We start from the raw sequence: 26,467 nt of genomic DNA, 5'->3' as shown, positions 1-26,467 counted from the left end.
TGGGGAGAATGAGTATTCAGGGGTCCTGCCTCTCTGTCTCCCTCATGAGTATTCACCCCCATTCTTCTGCTTCTAAGCTCCAGCCCCATGTCCCACGCCTCACTGCCCAGCCGGACACAAACTCACCTCCTTGGATTTAAAGTGCCTCCGTGTTCAGTGGGGCCAGAGCATCTTGTTGGCACTGACATGGCAGCTGGGAGGAGGATTCTGGATCTCAGGGGCCTAACCTGCCCTCCATCCTCCATCTCTCAGCCCCTGTGGGGTCATCCCACCACCTCAGAGCCCTTGGAGGAGAAACTCCATTCTAGAAGTGGTTCCAGGGTGGGGGGCTAGATGGTGTCTGAGCCAGATTGAGGAGGAACTCTGGTCCAGAGACCTGGACAGAGAGAGTAGGGGAAGGAGACATCAACGTTCCAGTCCAAGGGACAGGACAGAACTGGGGAGTTGGAGCCTGTGACATGACTTTGGGGAGAAGGTGTAGCCTTTCATGCTGAGAGCTGGGGCTCTGCTGGGGGTATCTTGAGCCTGCCACTGCCAAGGCATATTTAAAGGTGGGAAATGCTCATGGCCCACCTCCACCCCCTGACTTCAGTTATCTGACTCCATTCAGGCCTCCCCCACCAGCACCACTTCTAGAAGGGAGTCTCCCTCCAAGGGCCAGAGGTGGTGGGATGTCCCCATGGAGGCTGAGATGGGGGATGGAGGGCAGGTGCAGGCTAGGTAAGCTTCCTACCCCATCTCTATGCCTTCAGGTAGTTGAAGTCAGAAAATCCACAGAGAGATGAATCTCTTAAGAGAACGTTGTATTTGGGAAAACAGGATTGCAATCTGGACACACACATCAACTGGGATGGTCTCCGGCATGTCCGAAGAACAAAGAAAAGTTTGGAAGTTTGATTAGAGAAAGGAATGTTATGTATTGTTTTGAAAGAAAGCTCATTGGCTCTAGCATAGTTTTTGGGAGTTGGCAGGCTTTGACTGGTGAGTGACAGCCACAGGTAAAAGTTAGTCTTAGAATCATGGCAGGTTGTTTCAGCAGCTACTAGATAGAACTAGTCTCAGGGTTACAGCAGGCCATTTCAACAGCTGGGTTTGCAGAACATTCTTTGTGGAGCAGGTGCTATGTAACCCAAGTGCTTTTTCCTCCTGGCCCCTCGACTCCAATTTTAGTTTGGTTATAACAAGAATCACTCAGTTTGTATATCTAACTTTGACAGGAACCAGCATCTTCTTGCTGACCTGTGATAGGGTGTTGAGCAAAGGCTGGGCCTTATTCGGAATGGAGAAAACCAGAACCAAACAAACAAGCCAGCGTGCAGACAGGAGCTAGAGATCAGACATTTGTTCATTCATTCATTCTGCAACCTTTATCTCCTGCTGTGTGCCAGGCAGTGAGGCACAGAGGTGAACAAGGAAGACTTGATCCCCATCTTCATGGAGTGGACAGTCTAAAGGGGAAGCAGATAGTAACCTGCTCTGACCAGCTGAGAGGATTACAGTTGCTGGCTGGTTGTGAGGCAGGGTGGGGGACTCTCCACAGGTCCCTTCCCTTCGGGTGTGGGGGCTGACAGGCACCAGAGATTGACAGGGTAGGGTGGGGAGACATGCCTCACTCATTGGTGCTCATGGGTGTCAGTCACCACTGTCTGACCAATCATTGTGGTGAGTCTCTAGAATGAGAAACCTGGGCTGGACAGTCTCTGGGGCATCAGGAATAGGGGAATATCTGGTTTGAGTGTGGCCTTTTTTCCTGGGATTGGGGTAGAATCAGTACTAGACTAATTCTTGGGAACCAGGAAGACTCGGTGGTGCCCAAAGGCCAGAGAGATAGGAAGAAAAATGGGGCAGTGTAAAGAGGCTCAGTGAGAGAGATCACAAACGCAGCTGACACTCCAGGAGAGAAAAAGTCATCCCAGGACAAGGGTATTTAGGGCTCAGGTTAAACCCAGGTGCTGTTTTCTGGAGATTTAATATCAGAAACTTATGGGAAAGGCAAGAAAAGGATTATTGGAGCACCTCCTATATGTCGGGCAGGGAACTAAACACCTTTTTTAGTTCCTATAATTATCACCACTGCCCTATAAAGTACAGGTATTATTCAGTTTACAGATAAGAAAGCCAAGGCCCAGAGAGTTCAGGTCATTTGTCAATTCTTCCCCACATACTCTGCTGCCTCTTGGTTAATCCATTGTTGTTCTCTGGAGGCCCTGAGTAGGGCACCTGGGAGGAGGGGAGGGGAAGGGGAGTGTGGTTTGTTTGGTGTAGCTCTCCCCCGCCACCCTCTAGGGGTGGGGGACCAGGTCTCCGGGGCTGCTCATTCCAGAGCCCAGAGTTGCACCCAGCAAGGAGGAGGGCTGTGTTTATGTTCCCTGCATGAGCAGCATGGCACCAGGATTCCCAGTACTGCCCTGAATGGGCTTGGGAGAGGCTGCTCGTGGCATCCCTCTGCGTTCCTCCAGGAGCCTCGCCCAGGGTGTGGGCTGGTCCCTGGTGATTGGCCTATAGGGCCTCCCTTAGCTTTGCTTTTCCATTCCTGCAAGGGGAGAGGCCCAAATGGAAATGGCTCAGTCAGGTATACAAGCAGACTGCCAGAGCTCAGGACTAGGAATATTAGCTTACTGGGTAATCTTGGGAAAGTTACGCAACAAGCAATACAAATCTCTGTGCCTTGGGTCCCCGTGGGCACATCCCCCTAGTAAGCTGGGGGTGCCGTGAATCAGAGGCAGTTCCCAAGACTGGGGAAGTGGAGGAGGGAACATTGCCCAGGGTCTGAGTAGCTGCCATGGATTCTAGCAGGGCAGAAGGCCCAGGGGCCAGCGGGATGAGAGCTGGAGAGAAGATGCCCTGTGCTGACCCCATCCTGACCCGAGGAACTGGGCTTGAGCCATTCTGAGGACAAGGAAAACAGGAGTGCCTGGCGTTGCTGTCGAAGCCAGGGAAGGAGGAAGCCTTGTGCTGATCTGTCATTGCACTGCATTCTCCACAACCATTTACTGAGCCCTTTCTTTGGCCAAAACACTGAGCCAGGCAGGAGCTCAAAAGGATGCCAAGATGAGCAAGACTCAGCCTTTGTCGTAAAAGAGCTCTTGGTAGAGCCGGGGGAGATGGCCAACCCCAAACTAAGGGCAGGGTGCTGGGGGAGCCGAGGGCAGGAGAGCAGAATGCTGGCTGGCGGAGAGTCATGGGAACATCACGAGAGTGATGGCTTTGAAGGACAGGGCTGGGGTCAGAAGTGAATTAGAGAGACCAAACCATCTGGGGCCTTCAAGCCCTGCTGGGTGTGCATAAAAAAAGCAAGATAGAGGGCATTTGAAAGGTCCCATGAAAGGCTTGTGTTCACATCCCTCTCTGCCACTGAATAGCCACTCTGTGACCAGCATGTGGCCATTCTGCTCCTCAGTTTCTGTATCTATAAAGTGGGGGTCACATTTCGAAACCCATGTGGCTATTGGGAAAGGTGACTGAAAGAAAATTATCAAGTGGTGTGTTCATTTTCCCTTCCCTTTCTCTAGTAGACAGGGATAGGCCACCATCCAGTCCTGGCAGTAAGTTTTATCTGGGGGAAAGTTAGGAGTCCATCCACTTCCTGAAATTGCTTGGAATAATAACCCTTCCAACTCCATCTACTTACAAAGCATTGTGAAAGCAGACAAAGGAGACTTGTCAAAGCATTTTCCCATCTATTATCTCAGAGTAACTCTATAGAAGTAAGTAGGGCAGGTGGAGGTGGCTTTGTTTCCATTTTTCATAAGAACCAGTTTCATAAAGGTAAGAGGTTTGCACTGGACCTCAGAGCTTGCTGGTGACCAAGTTTGGATTTGAACCATGGGGCTGTAAATTCCTAACCCAAGTCCCCTTCTGAAGCAAGATCAGTGTTTCCCAGAGGATAGGCCACACAAATGTGTGCTGGGTGGACACAGCATTAAGTGGCCTTGAATCCTATCATGAGAAGGTTATTTACTTTGTGTTTTTTTACTCCACATTGGGTCAAGGGGAAAGTCTCTATTTGGGGATCCATGTTGTTAACACCTCTCCAACACTGGCTGATGTCCTGTTTTTGTTTGGATGACCAAGAGAAAATCTGAGCCAGGCTTAGTATCTTGCAAGCATTTGCCTTAATATCATACTGAACTTGACAGCATTGTTGTTTCATTGTGTGTATTTTTCCAGTTGTCTTCTATTTATGCCAAGGGATACTGGCTTTCCATTCAATTTAGCATAGGAGAATGTCTTTTTGAAAACATATTTAAGTTTTTAAAAGTAAAGGCAGTTTAAATAAACACACTAAGAAAACACTAGTATAGGTGTTAGTCAGGTTAATGTATTGCCTGGTGCTCCATAATGCCTAAGGGTTAGGAGAATACAAAGAACCCCAAGTGGGACACACTCCTGGGTACCCTCCATCTCCCACAGTCTCCTAGGGTGACACCAGTGGCTCCCAAATTCCAACTTGGAAAGGTGCCTGGAAAAGCATCGGCACTCGTGGTGGTTGCTCCCCACACCGGGTAGAAGAATCCACGTTGTCAGAGATCTGTTGACGTCAGGCGGTGCAGAATTTTTGCAAGCCCTCTATTTAAAATTCCCCAGAAATTAAATAAGAAGGGTTCGGAGGGAGGAATGCCCTAGACAAATTGTGGAGTGGGTTTGTTTTGTTTATGGAGATGGCCTTTAAAGTTGCAATTGCCCCCATTTTATTTTTGCCCAATTGAAGAGGGGCTGAACTTAGCTGGGAGGGGGGATGGTTGTCAGCTTTTAGTTGAAACCAACTCAATTCTGGGGCCAAGAAGCTTCCATTTTTAGCAAAGAGAGAAAAGAAATAGACACGCTTGTACATGTCTATTTCTTAGGCACTGGAGTAAGCTAGTTAAAAGAATAAGGATGACCCTTTTTGTTTCAAATGACCAGTGATAACCACAGGGTGTTCCCGCGGCTCTCTTCTCCAGACTGCAAGTACGTTTATAAAACACCAGACACATTGCTAGGTGCTTTCTTTTCCTTTTTTCCCACCACAACCCTAGTGCATGTTATTTCATATTCCCGTCTCTCACTAGGGAGGACACTTTGGCCTCATTCTTCAGCTTCTTTCTTTAGTCATTTTGAATGAGCAGGTATCATTCTATTCCGATGTTCGTTTCATAAAACCGTAGTCCACTAACACCGTGATGCATGGGATGATCTTAGGTGGTACAGAGAGGTGAGATTAAACACTTATGCATCACACACTGAGAAAAGTTTGCCTGTTTCAGCTCTCTTCCAAGCCTTCTGATTTATCTCAGTTTGATGTCTGACGATCTTTAACTCCTCTCTAATAAATCTTCCTTTGTAACAAAGAGGGAGCCGGTCACAGACACCCTCTGTAGCACGAATTTACAACTTTGTTTTGTTCGCGTTGTGTGTGCTTTTATGGTTGGGGCCAGTGGTTGTTTATTCATAGTGGTGTTCTGAAGTTTTTTTAACAAATTGCTTTCTGGAAGTTAAAAAAAAAAAAAAAAAAGAGTGAATTGCTTCAAGTATGCATATTATATGAACCACAGTATACGTAGTTCGAGGATATGGCAAAGGTTGTGCGCGGTGTGGAAATATCTGAGGTTTGAGAAATGCTGATCCAAAGTCACTCTTGCCTGGCAAAAGCCCTTGAGTGAGATCTTGTTCCAGAAAGCTCTTTCAGCTTGGGTGTTCCTGCCTCACCCTGCAACGAGGGCCCAGAGGAGAAGTAACTTGGAGGTGGGCCTGAGAGCCACCTGTCAGCCTCCTCCTCTTGGAGGGGCAGGAGGGGTGGGACTCAGGGCAGCTTGGTAGACACCAATGGAATGGAGGAGAAGCAGTGAGGGGGACTGGTTTCCTTGGCTCATCTGTCAGATGGAAACTCGGGGAACTAATAGAGGAGGCAGTGCTGGTCTCTTTCTGCAAAGGAGGGAGCAGCTGGAGTGGTCTTTAAGGGTATCTGAGTGGATGCTGTGCTGGGGGTGAGACCTGGGCACCTACCCTGGCACTGCCCCTTCTTAGCTGTGCACCTCGGGTAAGTCTCCCATTCCAGGTGCTTCCTAACAGAGCCTAGGATTTCCCAGGCTCAGGGGCAGACTTCTCCTCCCAGACACAGTGAACTGACCATCCCCAGGATTCCTTGCTCATCCTTGCTGCTGAGTGGGTGACCCAAACGACCTGATTGCCCTGGACACTCCCAGCTTGCACCTAAGATTTTGGCATAATTACCAGTAGTGCCCCTCCATTTGCTCCAAAAAGTTTGGACAGTGAATTTTAAGATCACTGTGCTGAGTTGTGTCCTTTCATCTCTCCATTTGCCTTTACATCTTGTCAGATTTGATCTGTCATTGTCATCCGTTCAGACTCCCCCACCCCCCTCCCTTTTCTGGCTCCTAATTCTGGAACAGGTTTTACTAAATGAGATGGTGCCACCAGCACAGTGTCTGTGTCCTCATCCTGGGCTGATTAAAACGTCCAACAGGATGGGTTCCCAATGGAACCACCCCTCTAGGTTTTGGCCAGTGGGTTGTCACACCCTCTCTGGACATGTCAGCCACGCAGTGAGTCTACTAGTGCAGCCTGCAGCCACCAATCCAGTGGTTGGCTTATTACAGAATCCAGGGTGGTCTGGCCCTTCCTTTCTGTTGCATCCTTCTGTCCAGCACCACCCTGCTAAGTGTGCAGACCCCTTTCTGGGTGCTCTGAGCATCCCTCAGGGAATCCATGCTTTACCTAACCATAACCAGCACTGAGGTTGCCAATCCCTACCCTGGAATTTACCTCGTTCTTTGAGAGTTGGGACCTTCGGCCGTTTTGTGTCCTCTGGCCTTGCTCCCATCTCCATGTCTTCCAAGATTGCTGATAGTGGTGCACAGGCTCTTTGTCAAGTGCTCTTGGGACCTTTCCTGTGGCCAGCTGATGGACGTATATCACGGGCAGTTGTCATTGCCACCACCAGCTCTGCCTACAGCTCTGTCCCCTGCCGGTCAGCGCTCCCAGTCTGAGTGTCTCTCTGTGCAAGCAAGTGCTGAGCCCCGACGGGTGTCCAGCAGACCCATCCTCCCTCCTGTCTGCTCTCATGGCCGCAGCCTCCTCAGGAGGAGGACTTGGCTCTGCTCTACACTTCCTCTTGCCTGGAACAGCAAGGAAAGGCCTTTTTGGTTCCCCTTAGCATTTTCTCAGGGCTCCGCTTCTGAGACTAGCCTTCCTGACACGGTGCTTCAAGGCTCACACCTCCCTGGTCCCTGTTCTTCCGTGATGACCATTCCTCCATCGTCTTCGAATGTCTGGCTCCTAACAGCCACCTCTCTCCCCGCCTGCCATTGGCATAATTTATAATTATGTCATTAGAATTTTCCTTTTTGCACCTTCTATTCTTTCTGAGCCGCCTTCTGTTCGGGAGTCTGGCCATAGACCCACAGCTCGGTGCTCTGCTTTGTGATGGGATAGACGAAGGACAGTGACCCTGAGGACAGTGGCCCTTTCACCTCCACCTGGGAGAGCCTGCGATGAGGCATCGGGAGCATTGTTAGACTGAGCTGTGTGTGCTCCTGCCGTGCTGCCTATGCTCCTGCTGTTCCTCCCGCTAGATTGCCTTTACTCTCCTCTCCAGGTTTATCTGAGGTTCAGTTCAAGTCTCTTCTTCTAAGAATTCTCCCCTTGCTTAGGCTCCTCTCTGATGTCTGCAGTTCATTCAGCAGGCACTGCCTCACCCACCATGCGCCATGGCAGGGGCTGTCTGGGTCACCCTGCAGCATACACCCCGAGCAGTCTCGGGCCATGACTCGCCCCACACGCGGCTGCGCTCCTAGCCCTTCTGCTGCTTTGCAGCTCCCAGGGGGATTTGTGCGACCTTGTATTCTCCATTTCAACCTGCCCCCAACCCCCACTGCCAGGCACAGAACTAGACCCACATGTTCTCATTAGAGACCTTCCAAGGTCAAGGCTAAATGACAGTGACAACAAAAGTGTCTCTCTCTCCCCAAGACCTCAGACACCTAAGACCTACCTGCTTCACTACCCATCCCTCACACCAGTCATTGAGGGGCATTGAGGTCTTGGTTCCTTCTTTAAAATTCCCTCTGGTTTGTGTTCAAATTTTAGTGTTAGCTCTTTGCAACTTGCTAGGAATCAGGCAGTATTCTGAAAGCTTTTCAAGGATTAAATCCTTGTAACAGCACTGTGAGATATAGGGACTGCTATAGGTCCATTTTGCAGATGAAGAAGTTGAGGCAGTTGCTCAAATTCATGCAGCTGGTAAGTAGCAGAGCTGGGATTTAATCCCCGCAGCCTGGCTCTAGAGCCCTTGCTTAAAAACACTCTTCTCCTCTACCTGCCATTTTCTCATGTGCCCCTCTGCCTACAAATGCTCATTGGTCGGTCGTCTTCCGGGTGCCTCACCCGTGACCTCAGCCTTGGCAGGGACCCAGCCCAGCTCTGGGCTTCTGGGCCCGTGCGGTGAGGTGGGCAGGCTGGAGCTGCATTGGGGGAGAGGTGGCAGCGGCCCAGCTCTTGCTGTCTTCTTGCCACGGACTCCACGGAGCCTTCCAAATGGTGACGTAGCAGCCTGTGCTAATGGTCTTGGAATCCAGGCTCCAGGCGCCCAGGGAAGGTTCTGGGGCCCTGGTGGCCTCAGAGCCCCATCTGGGGGAAGGGAACGCCCCGGGCAACAAAGCAGGAAGGTGCCAGGGGTAGAACCAGACCAGTGGATCAGGGAGGCAGGGGCTGTGGGGTGCTCACAGGAGGCACTGGAGGAGCCTGTCACCACTCCTGTTTGCTTTGGACTGTGAGGCCACGTGCTGCGAGCTGGAGTGTGTCTTGGCAAGAGGCTGCAGTGACAGAGCCTTCTGACTAGGGGAGGCCTGGCTGGGATGGGCGGCCTTTCGCTGTTCTTAAAGGCACAGCATGCCATGGGTGGCCTGCATTTCTACCATCTCTGGTCTCTCACAGGCAGAAGCCTTTGATCTGCCCCAAGATCATGGGTAGGGAGTCAAGCTGGGTCCAGCACAGAAGCAGTTCCTTAGGGCCCGGACTTGTGCTTATTGTGGTGTGGCCAGGTGGGTGGTGCTGGTGACATGCACCTGGCTGGGCCCCTTCAGTCCCCTCTGTTCTCTCAACATCTCTCTGCCTTCTGCCGTTTGATGCTCACAAATTCTCACCCTATTCCCTTCTCCAAACCTCCAAGGAAAGAGCATGGGAAAGCCTAGACATATCACCCTTCCAAAGAGGAGGCCTGAGCCAGGCTTTAAATTGTGAATCAAGGAATTTCTGGCAGTAGGTCAGAATGCTAGTTGAGGGTTCTGGGAGGGGGCAACTTCCAGCCCCGCAAAACTCATTCCAGCAAGACTATAAGATGTTAGAGGCCTGGGCTGTGTCTTCTACTTTTCCTTGCTCTATGACCCACCCTTCCCCACCTGGGCATCAAAACCCTCGATTAATTGGGGATAACTTACAGGGAAAGAAAAGCTGAGACCTGGAAATCACCTAAGGCTGCTGTGTTCTCCCAAACTCCAAACCATCCTGCCTCAGAATCCTCTGGGTTTGCTCCCAAAAGCCTAAAGCCCAGGGGTGGGGGATAAAAGCCCAGCCCTCTCCTGCTGGCCTCAGGTTGCAGTTGAACCCCCACTGCATGCCATGCCCCAGGTAAGGAGGCGGGAGAGCCAAGTCCTGAATTTTTGTTGTTCACTACCGTGTCCTCATTCCTGGAACAGGACCTGGCATATACTAGGTGCTCAGTAAATACTTGCTGGGTGAAAAGTTCCTGGTTATTGATTATACCATGTTTCTGATGCTGACTACCCTGTAGGTAGTTAATATTATCCTGGGGTGCCAGTGAGGCTCAGAGAGGTCTAGACGTGCCTTAGGTCACCCAGCTAGTAAGTGGTGAAACCAGTATCCAAACTGAGGTCTGTCTAAGAAGAGGAGGCTAACCAGCATTCATGGGCTGAATCCTGGGGTAGGGAGAGTTGGGGAAGGCCCCACAGAGGAAGGCATCTCCACGGACAGGGAGGATTTCAGAGGAAGAGGAAGGAGCAGGGTTCTCCCTTCCCCCACCAGCCATTTTGTCCTAGACTGAGCTGTGACCTCAGTGGACTTTATTAACATCCTAATTGTGTGCAGCTGGCCTCACTCTGGCCCTAATGAGCTTATTATCCTCTCTTCTTAAGGAGGCCATTGTGGCCTGGTCACCCTGGGGACAGGAGTGGCCTGGGAGTACCCATCACTTCCTGCCGCCCTCAGCCAGGCTCAGCTCCCTCCTGGAGAAGCTAAGCGCTCTACCCCTACCCCGCCGCCCTCCCTCCCAGTCCCTCTCCCAACCCCTACTTATATCTCTCTCCATCTCTCTGTCTCTTTGTCTTTCTCTCTCTCTCTCAGTCTCTCTCCATCTCAATCTGTGTCTCACTCTCTGTTTCTCTTCATCTCTGTCCTTTCCCTTCCTCCCCGCCATGCCATCATCAGGCGTCCTCGATTAGAGCCAACTGAGAGGACCTTGAAATTGTCCAAATGGGAGGACTCCGATGGGCTGGTTCACTGCAGATTATGCTTGGCCTGGAGAGAGGCAGGATCTGGCTCTTGGGCCTGTGCTTTTACCTCCTGGGGCCGGGTGTGGGGTCTTCCTTCCCTGCCCCAAGCGGGAAGCACTGGCCAGACCTCCCAGTGTTACTCTCTCCTTGGTCCCTGGACCATTGTGAAGCCCACCTAGCAGGGCTGGCTACGAATGACAGGAGACATGGCTGTTCTTTCTGGGCCCTGCAGAGACATGGCCCCAATGGAAAGAGAGGCCAGGATGAGGCAGCTGTCAGGCTATCAGCCAGTTTGGGATTCTCCTAGATGACTTCCCCAGTCTGAGCATTTAGCCTTGAAGACCAAGCCTAGAGACCCCGGAATGGAGGCTTCTCCTACACGTCAGGTGTATGTGGGATCCTCTCTCAGGGCTCCACTACAACACTCTGCAGTTTCCTACTCAAGGCAATGGACGTGGTATCCCCTCCCCTGTCCCCTGTCTGGGAGGGGTCGTCTCCGCATAAAGGCACTCTGTGGGAAGGCTGGGCTGGAGGGATATACTAAAGGGTCTCCCAGCCAGCCCAGGCCCCTTGGGGTTCCCTGCCCCACTCCCCAAAAGAGCTTGCTCCCTTGCCCCTGGAAAGCAGGGTTGACTTCTTAGAGAAGAAGCCAGGTGTGGCAGCTAACTGGAGAACAGCCACCCCAATCTGGGCACAGATGTGGCCACTTCCTCAGACTAAGGAAGGGTAAGTCCTTTAGTGAAATTTTGCTGAATTTCCTTTCCCAAGAAAAAAGGCCAGGAGGATGAAAGAAGAAGGCTAGCAGAGGCCAGCTTGGAGTTTGGACCTGTCCTCTTGGGGATATGAAAAATGTAAGAGGTGGCTCAGTCTGGTTCTGGTTGGCTCTAGTCCTTTATTCAGTAAAGCTCTTAGGTTCAGTTCAGTGGACACCTGCTGTGTGCCAGACCTGTGTGGTGTTCTTCATCTTAGCTAATCCTCATACCAGCCTGTAGGATAAATGGTATTCTTACCATTTTACAGATGAGGAAACTGAAGCTCAGAAAGGTTAAGGCACTTTCTTTAGGCTACAGAGCAGGGAAGTAGCAGAGATTAGACTCAGACTCACAACTTTGGCTCCTGCGCATTGATTCTGTGCCTTAGTTTCCTCATCTGCTGGGCTGCTTACAGCAAGTCCAGTTCTGCCCTGGAGACAAAGAAGACATGGTGCTTATAGTCTCAACAAAACTAATCCTCAGAGATCACAAGCAGCTGTGAATTGTGGTGTTGATGCTTTGGACACTATTGGGATTTAGAGATCAGTCTGGGAAGTCTTCCTGGAGGTAATGGCATACAACATAGACTTCAAAGGATGAATTAAATGTGGAGAGGAGAGAGGAGGCTGCAGAATCTCTGTCCTGGGGAACCGTGTGAGCCAAAGGATGGAAGCCTGGCTGGGAGGGGCCCTGAGACATTTTGGGCAAGGAGGAAACTCCCAGGGATATCTCCTCTCCAGCCCCATTTCCGACCATGCTTTGCTGTCATGAATTACATCAGCGGTGGAAAGAGCAAGCCATGCTGCAAAGTAGCACCTTCCATTCTTCTGAAACTCCACAGATTAGAGTAAATGAGTGGACACACATACACACATCTGAGTCAGCTCACCAAGATTTATTGAGTGCCTGCTGATGCGTCATCAGCCTATCCTGCTGCTGTGGACAGCACAGACGCCACCTGGCCACCTATGGGGTGCAGGCTGTGTTAGTGATTAACGACCACCACCACATTGATAATAGCTCACCTAAGCTCTTCCCATGCTTTATCTCATTTATTCCCCTCGGAAACCTTGGGAAATAGGCTTCATTGATTACTCTCATGTCAGAGAGGGGAGACTGAGACTCAGAAAGGTTTAGTAACTTGCCCAAGGTCACACAGCTAGGAAGTAGCAAGCCAGGACTTGAATTTGAGTCTTTCTAACTCCAGGCCCCTAATTATTGCCCTCTACCCCCAGAAGACCCTCACATGTACGTGTCAACACAGGTACACACAGGTCAGCATCTCTTTTTGTGGCGTGCACACAGAGGGCATGTCTCAGAGATGTGGACATATCCACTCAGACAGGTGCTTGTATAATGTACTGATATTCAGGGACATACGTTCTCAAGCAGTCATCCTTACCCTAGTGCGTGCGACGTACACCCTGCCCACTTCTGTGGTGGCTGAGAAGCTGGGGTCTCAGCTGGACTCCTTGAGTTTGACATCTAGCTTCCTCATCTCTAAAGTGGGAAGGACAGTGACAATAACACTTATTTCACAAGATCCTTGAAGAGTAAATAAAACGATATATATCTAAAGTTTAGTGTCTGACAAGAGTTCCCTTCTCGGGGTTTGGTTACAACGATCATGTATAATACATACATGCACAGACACATTTTTGTTCCCATGTGCATTTATGCCCACCTACACATAGACGTTTACACGTACATAACTCACATCCCATGCACTCAAAACACCTCCCCTTGTCCACATTTACCCCCAGCACAACTCCCACCCCTTCGGACTCTGTGGGAAAGTAGACAACACCTCCACATGCATTGGAGAGCCACACGGGGCTAATGCCTGAGCCCTCCTGGCCAGCTGGGCCACACCCAGGGGCTCATCCTCTGTTTCCTCGTTGGTGGAACAGCAGTGACTTTGGTCAGGAGCCCCAGCTGCAGCAACTGACATCTGAGCCGCTGGCATCTGGGACAGGCCTATCAACAGCCACGGTTGGAAGCAGGCCCGGGGGGTCTTTCCCAGAGGCCCAACCATGTGACTTGTGCCAGGGCTCCCGGGAGGTCTGCATGGAGCCCAGGTGGGCACCTCTGCCCACAGTCACCCACGCCCAGCTGCGCAGTGTTTGAGCCTGTCCTTCTTCACTCAGTGGAGGAACCCACCACAAAGCCAGTGGCAGGTTCTTCTCTTCTGATGCAGGAGGGACCTGAGACTTGAAACCACACAGCCCAGCTCTGCACATGTCAGGAAGTTCTCAGGCAAGGTTGCCAGGGACCATACCATGCTGTGCATATGAATAGGGTCTCAGCCTCAAGTCTTGGGGGCATGGCAGGAGAATAGGATCCTCAGTTGCATGTCCTGAGGAGATGCTCACGGTCAGCAGGTAATGTGGCCCAGGCACCCCTGAAGCTTCTGGGGCAGTAGAGGGTTTGAAGTGAGAAAGACTCAGAGACAGCCATTGGCACAGCCAACAGGCACCTCTGCCATACATTTGGCCACCCAGCAAGTCTCTGCCCAGCTCCCCATGTGTCAAGGCCTATGCTGCAGAGGTGGGAGGGGGGACCAGGCCTGCCCCACCCCTGGGAGTTTCCCTGCTGCCCACAAGTGCAGATCCATCCTCCATCCCATTCCAGATCTGCAGCTCCTGGGGAAGAGGGAGGGGCGTGCACGTGGGAAGGCCCCCCCAAGGGCAAAGTAAGAGGGAGAGGAGACTGCCTCCAGCAGAGGAGGCACCCAAGTCCTGGGATCATAAGGCCCTTGGAGCCAGGGTGAAAGGTCTACACTGGGGGCTGGCCCCCAGGATGGCCGTGCGGGGAGAGGGTCAGCAGGCTCATGCACCTGCCTCACAGCTGCTCAGGACACAGGTTTGGATGGGGCTTAGGGAGAAAATCTCCCAGGAAAGTGGGGGTCCAGGCCTCACAGCCACCTGCAATGGGGACACCCTCCCTGGCACCCCCCACAGGCCCTCCTATGCCCATGGAGGGGGCTTGCCTTCTGAGTCTCTGCTGAGGATGACTTTGGAGCCCAAATTGCATGAGTAGAGAGAAAGCTAAAAGACAGTGATCCCAGCCATCTGGGAGACCACCACATCACCTGCCTTCCTGAGAAGACTTGTGCTTACACAAGGAATGAGAGGAAATGTTCTCCCAGTGCAGATGAACAGGGAGAAAGGAGGTTGTTTGGGAGGATGGCATTGGCAGTGGGCATACCTTGGTGTAGAAAAGAGGCTGGGAGGGGCTGGACTTGGTGGATCATGGCAAATCCTCAACAAGACACATGCTTCCAAGCCACACTATTCAAGGCACACCCTGTTTTGTTCAATGACAATAAGACCCCTGGCCCCAGCCCAGTCCCATCTTGGGGAAATCCCCTCCTGGTAGGAAGGGTTCCCATCTGAGGCCAGGCCTTTGGGCACTCCCTTGGCCTGCTGGAACTTGGCTCGGCTTAGGGGGGTGGACCTGGGGTGGTTAGTTTGGGAAGGGTCTGGATGAGATGTAGGAACCAGGACCATGTCATTGGCATTAGAACCTGGGCTTAGGAAGTCATGTGAGAGCCTCAGCTTTCAGGACCCTCTGGCCTATTAGTTCAGTTGATCATGGTGTTATAATACCACGGTCAAGGGTCTGGATCCCTGTACCAGCCAGCCATCAAAAAATAAAAGCCTCCTAAAAGTGACTCCAAGCTGGGAGTTGTGGTGACTGCTCTTGGGGGCTATTGGGGGGTTATTCTGGTGAGTGGGAATTTTGGGGAGTGGGATTGGATGGCTCTATCTTCACCTGCTGAGGGCTGAGGTAGCAGGTGCCCAGGTGACTGTTCTCCAGTCTCGGCTCATGATGACTATCAATCATGATGCTTGGTGATTGTTAGGAGTGGCATTGATGAGGACTCTCTCAGTTCAAATGACTGAAATTCAGCTCCAGGTAAATTAAACAATACAGGAAGGTCATGGGTTTGTTGCAATTAGGAAGTCCAATGGGAGGGTCTAGCTTCAGCACACCTGGAACCAGGAGCTCAACGATGTCAGTCAGGACTGACTCTATCTCTCCCTCCCTTCCCCCATCCCCCCACCCATCATCTCTTAATGTTGCTGCTTCTCTGTTGACTGAATTCTAAGGCCATCTCTGCCCACATGCCCCCTGCACTTCCTGGCTTATGTGGGACTTAGGTTCATATCATCAAAGCACCTAGGTCAGTTCCTGGAAAAGCTCCTAAGTAGCCTTGCTTGGGTCACAGATCTGCCCCTGAGCCACACAGTATCCAGAGAGATGACAGACCAGTCAGGAGATTGGCCAGGTGTGCTTACATCTGTGGTCAAGGAGGCAGGGTCACATGACAGGGTCACATGACAAAAGCCCAGGGAGATGGGGCAGCCCTGTTCCAGGGTCTGTGGAAGAACAGCTGGGCCTGGTGCTTCCTGGTAGGGACTGTTGGCGTTCCTGAAAGTGCTCCCCCAAGGTCTGAGAGAAGGGAAAAAGACATCCCAGGCAGAGACCCCTGCAAAGTCCATGCCCTCTCACTGCTTTGGGGTCTCCATCAGCCACAGCCTCTGAGCAACCAAACCATGTGGCCTGGGCTTCAGGGAGGGTAGCAGTGCTGCTCCAAGCAGCCCTCTCTGGTCCCACACTGGCAGGTTCAGAATGTGCAAGTGGCAGTGGGTGAGACAAGGCAAAAGACAAGGGAATTGACACGCAAGCCCATGTAGTATTTTACCCACCCGAGTCTGGCAGAGGGAGGGAAGGAAGGCATCCCCCCGGGCCGTGGAGCAGCTGAAATGCTCCCTGCCTGCACTGGCTGCTCCTCCTTTCCTCTCCCTGAGTAGGCAGGCCTTGGTTCTCTGCCTCCCAGTGATCGTCTCTGCAAAGGGTGGACAGAGAAATGTCCTACTCAGACATTATCATTGAGATAGGGCCTGGTACTCCTTAGTGAGCTGATGGAGCTCAGGATCTTCCTGGGTCAAGGGAGGTGGATAGTCCAACCCTTTATACCATGTCAGTGAATGGTGGTCCTATTAGCCTTCCTCTCAGTGGCTGAGAATGTAAGGAATGGCCCCTCTGGTTAATCCAAATGTTAGAACGTCCAAGGTGCAAGCATTGGTCAGCTAGGGGTTCCCCTGGTGCCAACGACCACCTCCTCCTGCCTCACCTTGGCCCCAGGATGAACATCCATCCTCTACTATAGCCGCTTTCAAGGGTGCTTCATGCCCCAATCATGGTCCAGACCCTTCCTGAGTTCACAGAATTACAAGCCACCTGCAACCAGTTTTATCAGCCAGAAGTTGAGTGAGTGCAGGTGTCTGGTGTTCTAATAACCACCTCCAGCCAGAGGCCGGGGAACTGTCAGAAGTTCCCAGTGGTGTGTCCACTAGCCTCTGACCTGCCTATGCCCGCTGTCCTGTCCCCACGAGTGGGTGCCAGCACCTGCCTGTCACCATGAGTTTTTCAGTGACTTTAGCTACTCTCACAAGAGGGCAAGCCTGTCCATGTACTGGCTAGCTGCCAAATGAATAAATGAATGAATGAATGATGTATGTCAAGCCTGCCCTCTTCCAGCCCCAGGCTGATGGGCCCTGTGCAGGAAGTCTCAGGGCCTCTGGGGTAGAGAGTTTAGCTGAGAATTGGTGTGGGCTTCTCCCCCTGGAGATTGCCTGCCTAGCCTGGTCCTGCAGAGGCAGTATCACATGGAGTTAGGGGTCAGCCTGCTCATGTTCAAATCGAGGCTCCACAGTCACTCTGTGCCATAGTGTCTCATACACTTATGTACATGTTTATGAAGTAGACATGACAGGAGGAGGCCTGACATGGGCAGTCTGAGAAGTGGGCAATCTTGGGAGACACAGGGTTTGGAGCAACAGCAGGAAGGAAAGGAAGACCTACGGTGTCACTTCCACCAGCGTTGGGGGCATGTCCCCAGTTCTCCCTGACTCCAATGGTTTGTGACTCACTGGCTCAAGCTGCTTTTTTTCCAGCTGTGTTGGCAGGGTGAGGGCCTGGGGGAGGGAGATGGGCACAGGGAACGGAGGGCCAGACCTGGCGTTTTCGGTAAGAGATCCTGCTGCCCTCTCTTCTCTCACTCTGGGCAGAGATGGACCGAGTCTATGGGCCATACCCAGCAGCCCTGGACCATGGTGTCTGAGCTAGCATCTCTCTACAGAGGAGGAAACTGAGATCCCAGAAGGGCAATGGCCCGCCCAAGGCCCCTGAGCCAGATATGGGTCTCAAGAGGGTTGTGTCAAGAGTCCAGACCCCTGAGCCAGGACATTTCACGGGCTTTGTTGATTTGCAAGCAGAAGGTTGTGGAACCCCCCAAAAAGGGTGACAGACAGAGGGAATTCAGGACTAGACCTGTCATTTGAGGCAGTGGGGACCTGGCTGGAGACCTAGGAGATGCCCCGGGTTCTAAGGGAGGAAGTCCTGAGGTCTCCCCTGTTGGGACTCTTGGTTTTCCTCTGTTCCTTGCCATTGCTTTCACAGCAGCCATCAGGCAGCCTCCTTCACCCTCCAGTGCCAAGCCCAGCCTGGGGATGCCTGGGAGGACCCCTCAACATGTCTCCTCCTTGAGTGACCACTTTGCTGTGGTCAGTGACCAAGCCACAAATGCTCCCCAGGGAGAAGCCCTGGAGTCTCCCAGCAGGAAATGGAGAGCACTGCCATGAACAGAAAAGAGACTCAGTGCCACATTACCTTTAGGGACAGGGAAGAAGGGATGGGGAAGACGACCGGATCCTGTGGAATGTACCTTCCAGGAAGGCAACTTGTATTAGTCCATTTCTGTTGCTTATAACAAAATACACAGAACTGGGTAATTTATAAGAAAACAATTTATTGCTTACTATTTCCGAGGCTCAGAAGTCCAAAGTCCAAGGAACAATCTGGTGTTGGTGACAGGGATCCAGGGTTCTCTTCCAGACATTTCCATACATCCTTTGAAATCGGGGTGGAGGTTCCCAAGCCTTCACAGCTCTGACATTCTCTGCCAGCCTGCAGACTTAACACCATGTGGACACCACCAAGGCTTCCGGCTTGTATCTTCCAAAGCTGTGGGTGCAGCCACACCTGGGGCCAATTTTGCCACAGATGGAGTAAACAAAGCAGCTGGGGTGCTGGTGCTGGAAGCAGCATCCCGAAGTAGGCCTAAGAAGTGATCCCATGGAGGGTACCTCAGGCCTGTTCCCTGAGATAATTCCGTCTCCTTATGCTTTTAGGCCTATAACAGGAGGGTTGGCATCAGAGGCTTCTGCAGTGCCTTCAAGGCCTTTTCCTCTTCTCTTGATAATCCCTTACTTTTGTACTAATCTTCTCAGCACCGTTGCATTTTTCTCCTGAAAATGCTCTCTCAATCTCTACCACATGTCCAGCTGCAAATTTTCCAAGTCTTTACACTCTGGTTCTCTTTAAAATTTTGGCTTTATGTCATGCTTTTGCCATCATAACTCACAGTAGGCTATTAGAAGTAACCATGCAGCTTTCTGAATGTTTTGCTGCTTAGAAATTTCTTCCACCAGATACTCTGGTTCACAATTCTTAAGTTCCAACTTCCACAAAGTCCTAGGGCATGGACATAATCAGCCAAGTTCCTTGCCAATTCATAGCAAGGTTGATCTTTGCCCCAGTTTCCAATAAATTCCTTATTTCTGTCCAAGACCTCCTTAGAATGGTCTTTAGAGTCCATATTTCCATAAGCACTCTGGTCACCACCATTTAACCAGTCTCTAAAACATTCCCCATGCTTTCCCATAGTTTGTCCTCTAAACTACCACTAGCAGGTAAGCTTTTTCTATTCTGTTCCTCCAAATTCCTCCAACCTCTCCTCAACAACCAAAGCCATTTCCACCTTTTCGAGTATTTGTTATAAGCAGCACCCCACTTCTCTGGTACCAATTTTCTATATTAGTCCGTTTCTTTTGCTTATAATGAAATGTCTGGAACTGGGTGATTTATAAGAAAAACAAAATTCATTGCTTACAGTTTCAGAGGCTCAGAAGTCCAGAGTCCAAGGAAGATCTCTGGTGGTGGCCACAGTGACCCAGGGGTCTCACATTGCAAGATGGTGGAAGCAGAGAGAGCAGAGAGTAACCTCCTCATTCACTCTTCTTTGAAAACCCATGACCACCATTTTTAATCCATTCACTACTGCCTGGTTCTACAATCTAATCACCTCTTCAAGGCTCCACATTTCAATTACCATAACAGGATTTCCCACCCTCAACGGTTACAGTGGGGATTAAATTTGGGGGGAACATTCAACCCAAGGCAACACTGAAGGCAGTCTGTGGTGTCCCAAGACCTGGTGCTCAGAGTACTTTGCTCAGTAAATGTTTGTTTGAATGAACAAATTAAAATGAACAAGGCTTTACCATTTGGCTGTGATTGTCAGGGATCATGTGGCAGCTGCAGTGCCGCTTGCTGTGATTGAGGTGTCAGCACACTTCACAGGCAGCTGTGAATAGAGCAATGTGAAAATACCACTGGCCCATGATGGGGAAGAGGAAATGGTTGACCATGAGAGTGTCTGTGAGGCTTTATGCCTGGATGTCTGTGAAAGCAGAGAAGGTGGCCAAACTGCAGCCACACCGGTGGTCCTGATGGGTTTGAAAGACCCTAAATAGTCTGTGTGTATGGCTGCGGCTCCACTGGCCTTTCCTGAAGGATCATTTCCACATGTTCGACATCCCATTATTTTTATTTTGTTTTTTAATTTTTTCATCACACATTGGTGTAAGTGTGGGTCGCGGTTTATCAGGCCCTCTTCTCAGCGACTGTGTTGGTCTCTTCTGCCTTGGAAGAGGTACAGGCTCCTCGAGGCTGGACCTGCACCCGGCGTGTGCCGGGAGCCCAGGCTGTCTGGCTCTGTGCCCTGCCCTCTGCGCCGCTCTTTCCCTCCCTGCCCTGCCCCCAGCCTGCCAGATATCCTGCCGGCTCTCATTACCCCCTTCTCTCTTGTCCTGTCTGCAGGCTGGTGGTTTGTGAGCACCTCTGAGGAGCAGGGCTGGGTCCCTGCCACCTACCTGGAGGCCCAGAATGGTACTCGGGATGACTCGGACATCAACACCTCCAAGACTGGGGAAGGTAAGGGCTGCAGAGGAGGGGGGAGGCCTGGCTGCCTCTGGAGTCAACCCCTCCTGGAGACAGCTCCCCAACCTTCTCCCTAAAACCATCAGAACCCCAGAAGTGAGTTGGGCCATATCCCAGCCCCTTTCCTTGGGATCCCATCTCACTGAAACCAGCCCATAAGCTCACCTCCCATCCCAGGCCTGTCCGTGCTGGCCCCCACAAGAGACTAAAAATAGAGGCGAAAGTCAGTTTGGGTGTGAACCTTAGGCTTTGGCAACTTTCAGGTAGAGACTGGGAAACAGTCTCGAGGCTAGACACTCTCCCCCAGAAACCTCCCTCTCCCAGAAGCCCTGGGTTCCTCTGGGGGACCCCATGGAGCCCTGCCTTTGCTCCCCTGTCCCACACTGTGCTCCCTGCAGCAAGGACGATCCCAAAGGGCTGTGTGCATGTCCTTCTCAGAAGCCTCTGTGCTGGACATCTGTCAGCCTGGCCAAGGGTGCAGACTTGGGCTGTTCTGTGAGCCCTTTTTCAGTGTCTCAGGACTAAGGGTGGCTCAGCCCCTGTGCAGTCAGCCTCCCTTATGAACTCTGGCTTGGTGAGGTTTTTCTGGGTCTTTCTCCTTACATTTCAAACAGCCTGCCCCCACCCCTGTCCCCTAGACCAGCTTTGCCTCAGCAGTCCAGCCGTCTATAAATTTGGTATTCCCCAGAACAGACTAAGTCCGGGAGGTTTGGGCCACCCCCAGTCCCCGGCTGCCTGCTCTTAATGACTTCCAAACCTCCCAGGGCCTGGCAGCAGGAATTCTTTCCCTAACGGTTGATGGGGATGGTCCAGATGGATGTGTCTGAGAGCCAGAGGGATGGAGGCCTGCCACCCAGGGCTCAGGCCACCTCCAGGCCTACTCTGTCTCACACACACACACACACACACACACACACATACCCGGGCACGCACGCATACACACACACAACCGGTGCCCAGGCCAAAATAAGCAGCCTGCCAAGCGCCAGCTCCTTATTCATCTTTCCCCTAAATGTCGGTTACTCGGCAGGCGGTTGGGGCCCCACCCTTCCTCCTGTGTCAACGCTGAATTTCAGTCCCTTGACCAGAGCCTCAGCCCCTGTGATGTGCATCCACCAGGTGACGGGTCTCTAGGGATCAGACCCCATCCAGGAGGGCTTGTGTGCTGACGCTGGGCTGCTCGCCCCTTCCTGGCTGCTCTCTGAGCCCCGGAGATGAGCCTGCACCCCGTCTCCACTCCAGCTCCACTATACCTCTGCCTCTGTGGATGTCTTGGCCCCTTGCACTGGGTCTGGTCTAGTTTGCCTGCAGCCCCCAGCCTCCCCTCCTACCTAGTCCTACATTCTGCAGGGCATGAATGCAGGGGCTCAGAAATAACAATAGCTCACAAAGCACCAGGGGCTGGGCCAGGTGCTTTAAATGCCCTCCCCACTACCCTGAGAGGACACTGCTGCTGTCCCCCTTTTTCCAGCTGTGAGAACTGAAGCTTCGAGATGTTTAGTTATGTGCTTGTCCTGGTAAGGTCTGGACACTGGTCGGCCCCCTTTGCCCCCTGGGCCTCTGCACCTTGCCACATGCCTCTCTGTGAAGCATTTTACTTGTAAGAAATGAAGGCAGCTCTGAACTCAACTCTAGGAGACTGTGTTGTGCAATCAGAGCCCCCAGCTGAGAAGGCTACACCAGGAAGGTCAGAATGGAGATGTTGGGTAGATGATGGAGAACCTGGGCACTCTGTGGCAGAGTCTGGGGCAGAAAAGAACCAGAGAGTCGTGGGGACACGGATGCCAGCCTAGTTGAAACACAGAGCAGGTGCTTTGCACGGAACACATGGTAGTAGATTGTAGAGGATTTTGGCCTTGACGGAGTAAGAATCAGGCAGTGGGGTTGTATATACAAAGATGTATGTGTATGTGTGTGTACATACGCACTAGGGTGACCCTTGTAAAAACAGGTTCCTGTGCTTACTTCTGAGAGGGCCTGTGTGCCAGTAACCCTGGCAACATTTGGACAGCTGTGGATTCCACCATCACATCTTGGGCAATTCCCTCCCAGATCCACAGGAGGGCTCAGGGCCAGGCACCCCACACCAAGGCCCCAGCTGCTGTGCTGTGTCCACCAGTCACTTTGCACCTGCAGCCATGTGGCCACGAGATTAGCCTGCCCTGGTTTCCTCTCCAACCATCTCTACCCCATCCCTGTGTCCATCCCACTGTAGGTCCCTGAGCCCTGTAAAACAAATTGGAAGGCTGCATCCTGTGAAAGCTTCCCTAACAGCTCATGCTTCGTTGCTTTGGAAAGAAAAGAGACAACTGGCTGATCTGATTTGTTTTTGTTAACAGACGCTCTAGTGTATGTTCGTGTTTCTCTTGGCGCCAGGTGTGCTGTGTAGAATTCAGAAATGTTAGCGGCAGGGAAGGGGTTGAGACCCTCTCACCCACTGACAGCGATGAGAGTCCAAGCCCAACATTCACAAGGTGCTTTAATAAAACATGACATCATCGCCTCTCAGAGGTGAGGAAACAGAGGCTGGAAGAGGTGTGTCACTTCTGCTGAGCCCTCGGATTAGTTTTTGGCAGAGCCCAGACCAGAGCCTGGGTCTCTGCCGGGCCCCACAGTTGCCAGTGATGACCAGCCTTCCTCCCTGGCAGGCTCACGCTGGGATCAGCCAACAGCCCACGCTCTCCCAAGGGCAGGCGCTCCGCCAGTGCCGGATTCCCCAGCACCCCACCCTCCCCTCTGTCCCAGTCTTAGACCTGGGTATGCATCTGGGCCCTGGAGCCAGACTGCCTGGATTCACTTGCTGCCCGTGACACATAGGTGTGTGACACAGGGTTCCTTAATGCCCCCGGGCCTCTGCTTCCCTCTTTGTAAGAGGGGCTAGTGCCGACCACATAGGGCTTTTGTGAGGCTCAAGTGAGATGATCTTTGTAAATGGTTTAAACCGGACCTGGCATGCAGTGAGTAAATGTCACTTACCATGAAGGTGGCCCATGGTCTGGGCATCAGGTGAAGCTTCTGTCACCACAGAGAAGCCCCACACACCTGCACCACCCCACCCTGCCCAGGAGGCCTCACATGGGACCTGATTAACACTCTCCAGAGCCCTTTCAGCCCCTTGTTTTGGCTCATGCAGGGCAGGTGGCATCAGCCTACAGCAGATGAGGAAACAGGCTTGGAAAGGGATGGTGGGCTTCCCAGGGTGATACCAGTTGCTGGCAGTGGGGCCTGGACTATAATCCATACCTCCTAGCCTCTTGCCCGGGCCTCCTGCTCTTAAGAGGCAGGTCAAATGTGCCACTCCTCATTCTGGGAAAGCCAATACTCCTAGAAGGCCTCAATGGGGTTTGGCCCAGGTCTGTCTCTTCCCACCCACCAGCCTCCCTCCCTTCCCAGACCTGGGCAGCCTGGCACCCTCCTTCTGTGGCACCAGGAGGTGGGGCCAGCTGGAGCCCTGGTCCAGTGTCCATGTTGCCAGTGTGTCCCACAAGGCAGGGGCATCTGCAGCTGAGGCCTGAGCAGAAGGGTGCTCGGGGGCTCAAAGCTGTGCCACAGCAACCAGAGGACCAATGCAGGATGCCACCCCAGAGTGTGAGAAGCTGAGGGGTGGGGCCTCAGTCACAAATCCAGGACCTGTGGCATCTGTCCAGGTGTGTGTTTCATTTAGCAAACATTTCCTGGGACCTGGCCATGTGCCAGGCACTGTGCTAGGCCCCAGGGATGCAGAGATAAAAGGCAAAGTCCTTGCTCTCTAGAGACTCGATCCAGTGGCAGCAAGTGAGAAAGCAAAGATGGAAACCAACCCAAGGCCATGAGAACTATACACCCAGAGTCTTCTTGGGCACACTCATTCTTCCATACATGGTATCTGCCCATGGTGGCAAGTTCACAGTCAGTCCCTTGTGAGAGAGTGGATGTAAGCCCAAGTGCTGTGGGACCCCAGACCGTCCTGGAATCAGCACTGTCCAGTAGTGGGTGAAACAGTGATCTCTCCACCCCTGGGGCTGCAGCTGAGGAGCTGCCTTGCACTGGGCTGGAGCTTGGGAGCCTTTTCATCTCTGAGGACTGGGATTCTAAATTCTTCAGCCACGTCCAAGGCTCAGGGGCATAGCTCTGAGGGGTTTGGCTTCAGTTGGATTTTCCCCCATGTGCCAACAATGTCATCTGTCAAATCTGCCCCCATCCAGCAGGCATGTGTCCCCAGCTCCATCCAGGTGATGGTGACCTGGGCGTGGGGACCTCCCTCCCTCCCCCTCATCCCCCCCCATCTCATCCTCATCTGCATTCTCTCCGCCGGTTCCCGTTGGCCGCGTGCTCCATCGCCATCTCCCACACCAGTGTCCAAGAGACGCAAGGCCCATCTGCGGCGCCTGGATCGCCGGTGGACCCTGGGCGGGATGGTCAACAGGCAGCACAGCCGAGGTGACCGCAGGAGCCACCCTGTCCTCCCCGCAGCTGCCGCCTGTCTCTCGCTAACACCTCTCCTCCTTTCTGGGCTCTGCTTTCTCACCCAGATTCACGGGCCAGGCTTTTTTCTCACCTACTGCGGCAGGGGTGGGGGGCTGCTTGGGCATTGGGGTGGCACTGGTCTTTGTCAACATCCTGGGTATGGGGGTCATGGAACTTAGGACACAGCTGTGGACCCACCAAAAAGGAAGAGGGGCCTGAGAAGGGGATGAAAGGGGGCCTCTAAGGAAGGCCACATCTGCCCTGGAAGCTACAGGTTAAAGGAATTAAGCGTGTCTAAATCTCTGTGTGGGCCCCCCCACTCCCCCGTCCTTCCCTGCCTCCTCCCTCTGAGAAAGGGCGCCTACAGCCAAAGCTGTTCTATTGGTTGTTTGGGAACAGAGTAGAAAGAAGGACCGGCCCTCAACCTCCTCCTTCAGCCATCTCCACGGAAACTGGAGAGGGAGCAAAAGCCAGACCCAGCCTGGCACCAGGGCGCAGCCCCAGCAAGCTCTGATGAGGGGTCAGGTCCAGCCAAGAGCACTAGCACTGGGACTTCAGGAGGACCCTGGCCTGGCACATAGGCTGATCAGGGAGCCGAGACATTTGCTGGTTCAGAGCCTTCTGGCCCAGGGCCTTTCCAGCATCCAGGAACTTGTAAAGTAAGGGAGAGGAGGAGTGGACCTCTGAACAGACCCCTAAACATCTCTAGACACCCCAGGTCAGTGGGTGGCCAGTTTCTCCTGCCCCGCAAAGAGCAGAGTGTGCTCCTCACAGTGACGACACAGCTAGAAGTTGCTTGTCACCTCTGAGTGGTGTGCAATGATCCCGGCCTTTCTAAAACACAGGGATGCCCGTGCCTCGCACCCCCACCCTCAAAGCTTGTTTCTAAGTAACTGTGGGAGTGTCTTGGTGTCTGCCCCAGGCTCAGGACAGCAGGAAGCCTGGGTTCTTGGGTGGCCACAGCCTATGGCTGGCTGGGCGTTGGGCTCCAAGGGCTGGCCATGAGAAACACAGCCTGTCCTGAGGGTGGAGCATGGGCTAGACCCTGGGAGACTGACACAGGGAAGGGGGCCGAGTTGTAGAAACATCAAGAATAGGCCAAATGTAAGGAAAAGGCTGCCCTAAGGCTAGGAGGGGCGGGACGGCACTGCTGGAGGTCGGGTGGGAGGCAGCCCCCAGCTTCGGCAGCAAAGAAGAGTGAGACACAGGCCCGGAAACAGCAGGGGTGAAGTTTCAGCCTTCTTCAAACACCATCACACACTGAGCCCAATCACAACTGTCTCCACAGCCACATGAACACAGGCAGCAGGCGAAGTCCTCGCACCTGGGCACAGCCCTGATAGCCACAGATGTGACTGCAGTGCCTGTCATATCCAGCCTCCCCTCCCCCCAGCTGCACATCCAGGGTCCCATGTACACAGCCACCACAGATACACATATCTAACTGCAGTCATGCTACCACACGCACACTGTGCTGCGTGCTATTTACACCATCACAAACGCATCACACACAACTAACTTTACGGTCGCATCACATATACTCCTCTGCAGCGAAACCCACAAGTACATATAGCTTCATATACATAACCCCTTAATACCACATATACATAGCAACATATTCACAGTTACAGACAGACAGGGATATACGTAGACACAGATACCTAACTAAATGCATAATTCTACAATGATCAT

General features: G+C 52.5%; 1 protein-coding gene across 4 annotated transcripts in view; it reads left to right on the top strand.

Annotated features, from left to right (window-relative positions):
- Positions 1 to 26,467, top strand: part of SH3PXD2A (SH3 and PX domains 2A) — a 238,199-nt gene that overhangs the window by 194,391 nt on the left and 17,341 nt on the right. For all 4 annotated transcript variants that reach the window (XR_010024035.1, XR_010024034.1, XM_063101874.1 and 1 more), the window contains 2 exons: positions 20,210 to 20,323; positions 24,665 to 24,748. Coding sequence is in view for 2 of the 4 variants with exons in the window: in XM_063101874.1 (XP_062957944.1) it covers positions 20,210 to 20,323; positions 24,665 to 24,748 (198 nt within the window). In the remaining 2 variants the exon portion in view is untranslated. The remainder of the gene's footprint in view (positions 1 to 20,209; positions 20,324 to 24,664; positions 24,749 to 26,467) is intronic.

This window comes from Cynocephalus volans, chromosome 7 (assembly GCF_027409185.1).
Source record: "Cynocephalus volans isolate mCynVol1 chromosome 7, mCynVol1.pri, whole genome shotgun sequence".
Classification (NCBI taxonomy): Eukaryota; Metazoa; Chordata; class Mammalia; order Dermoptera; family Cynocephalidae; genus Cynocephalus; species Cynocephalus volans.
Note: the sequence above shows the minus strand (reverse complement) of the source record. Positions and strands in the feature narration are given on the sequence as shown.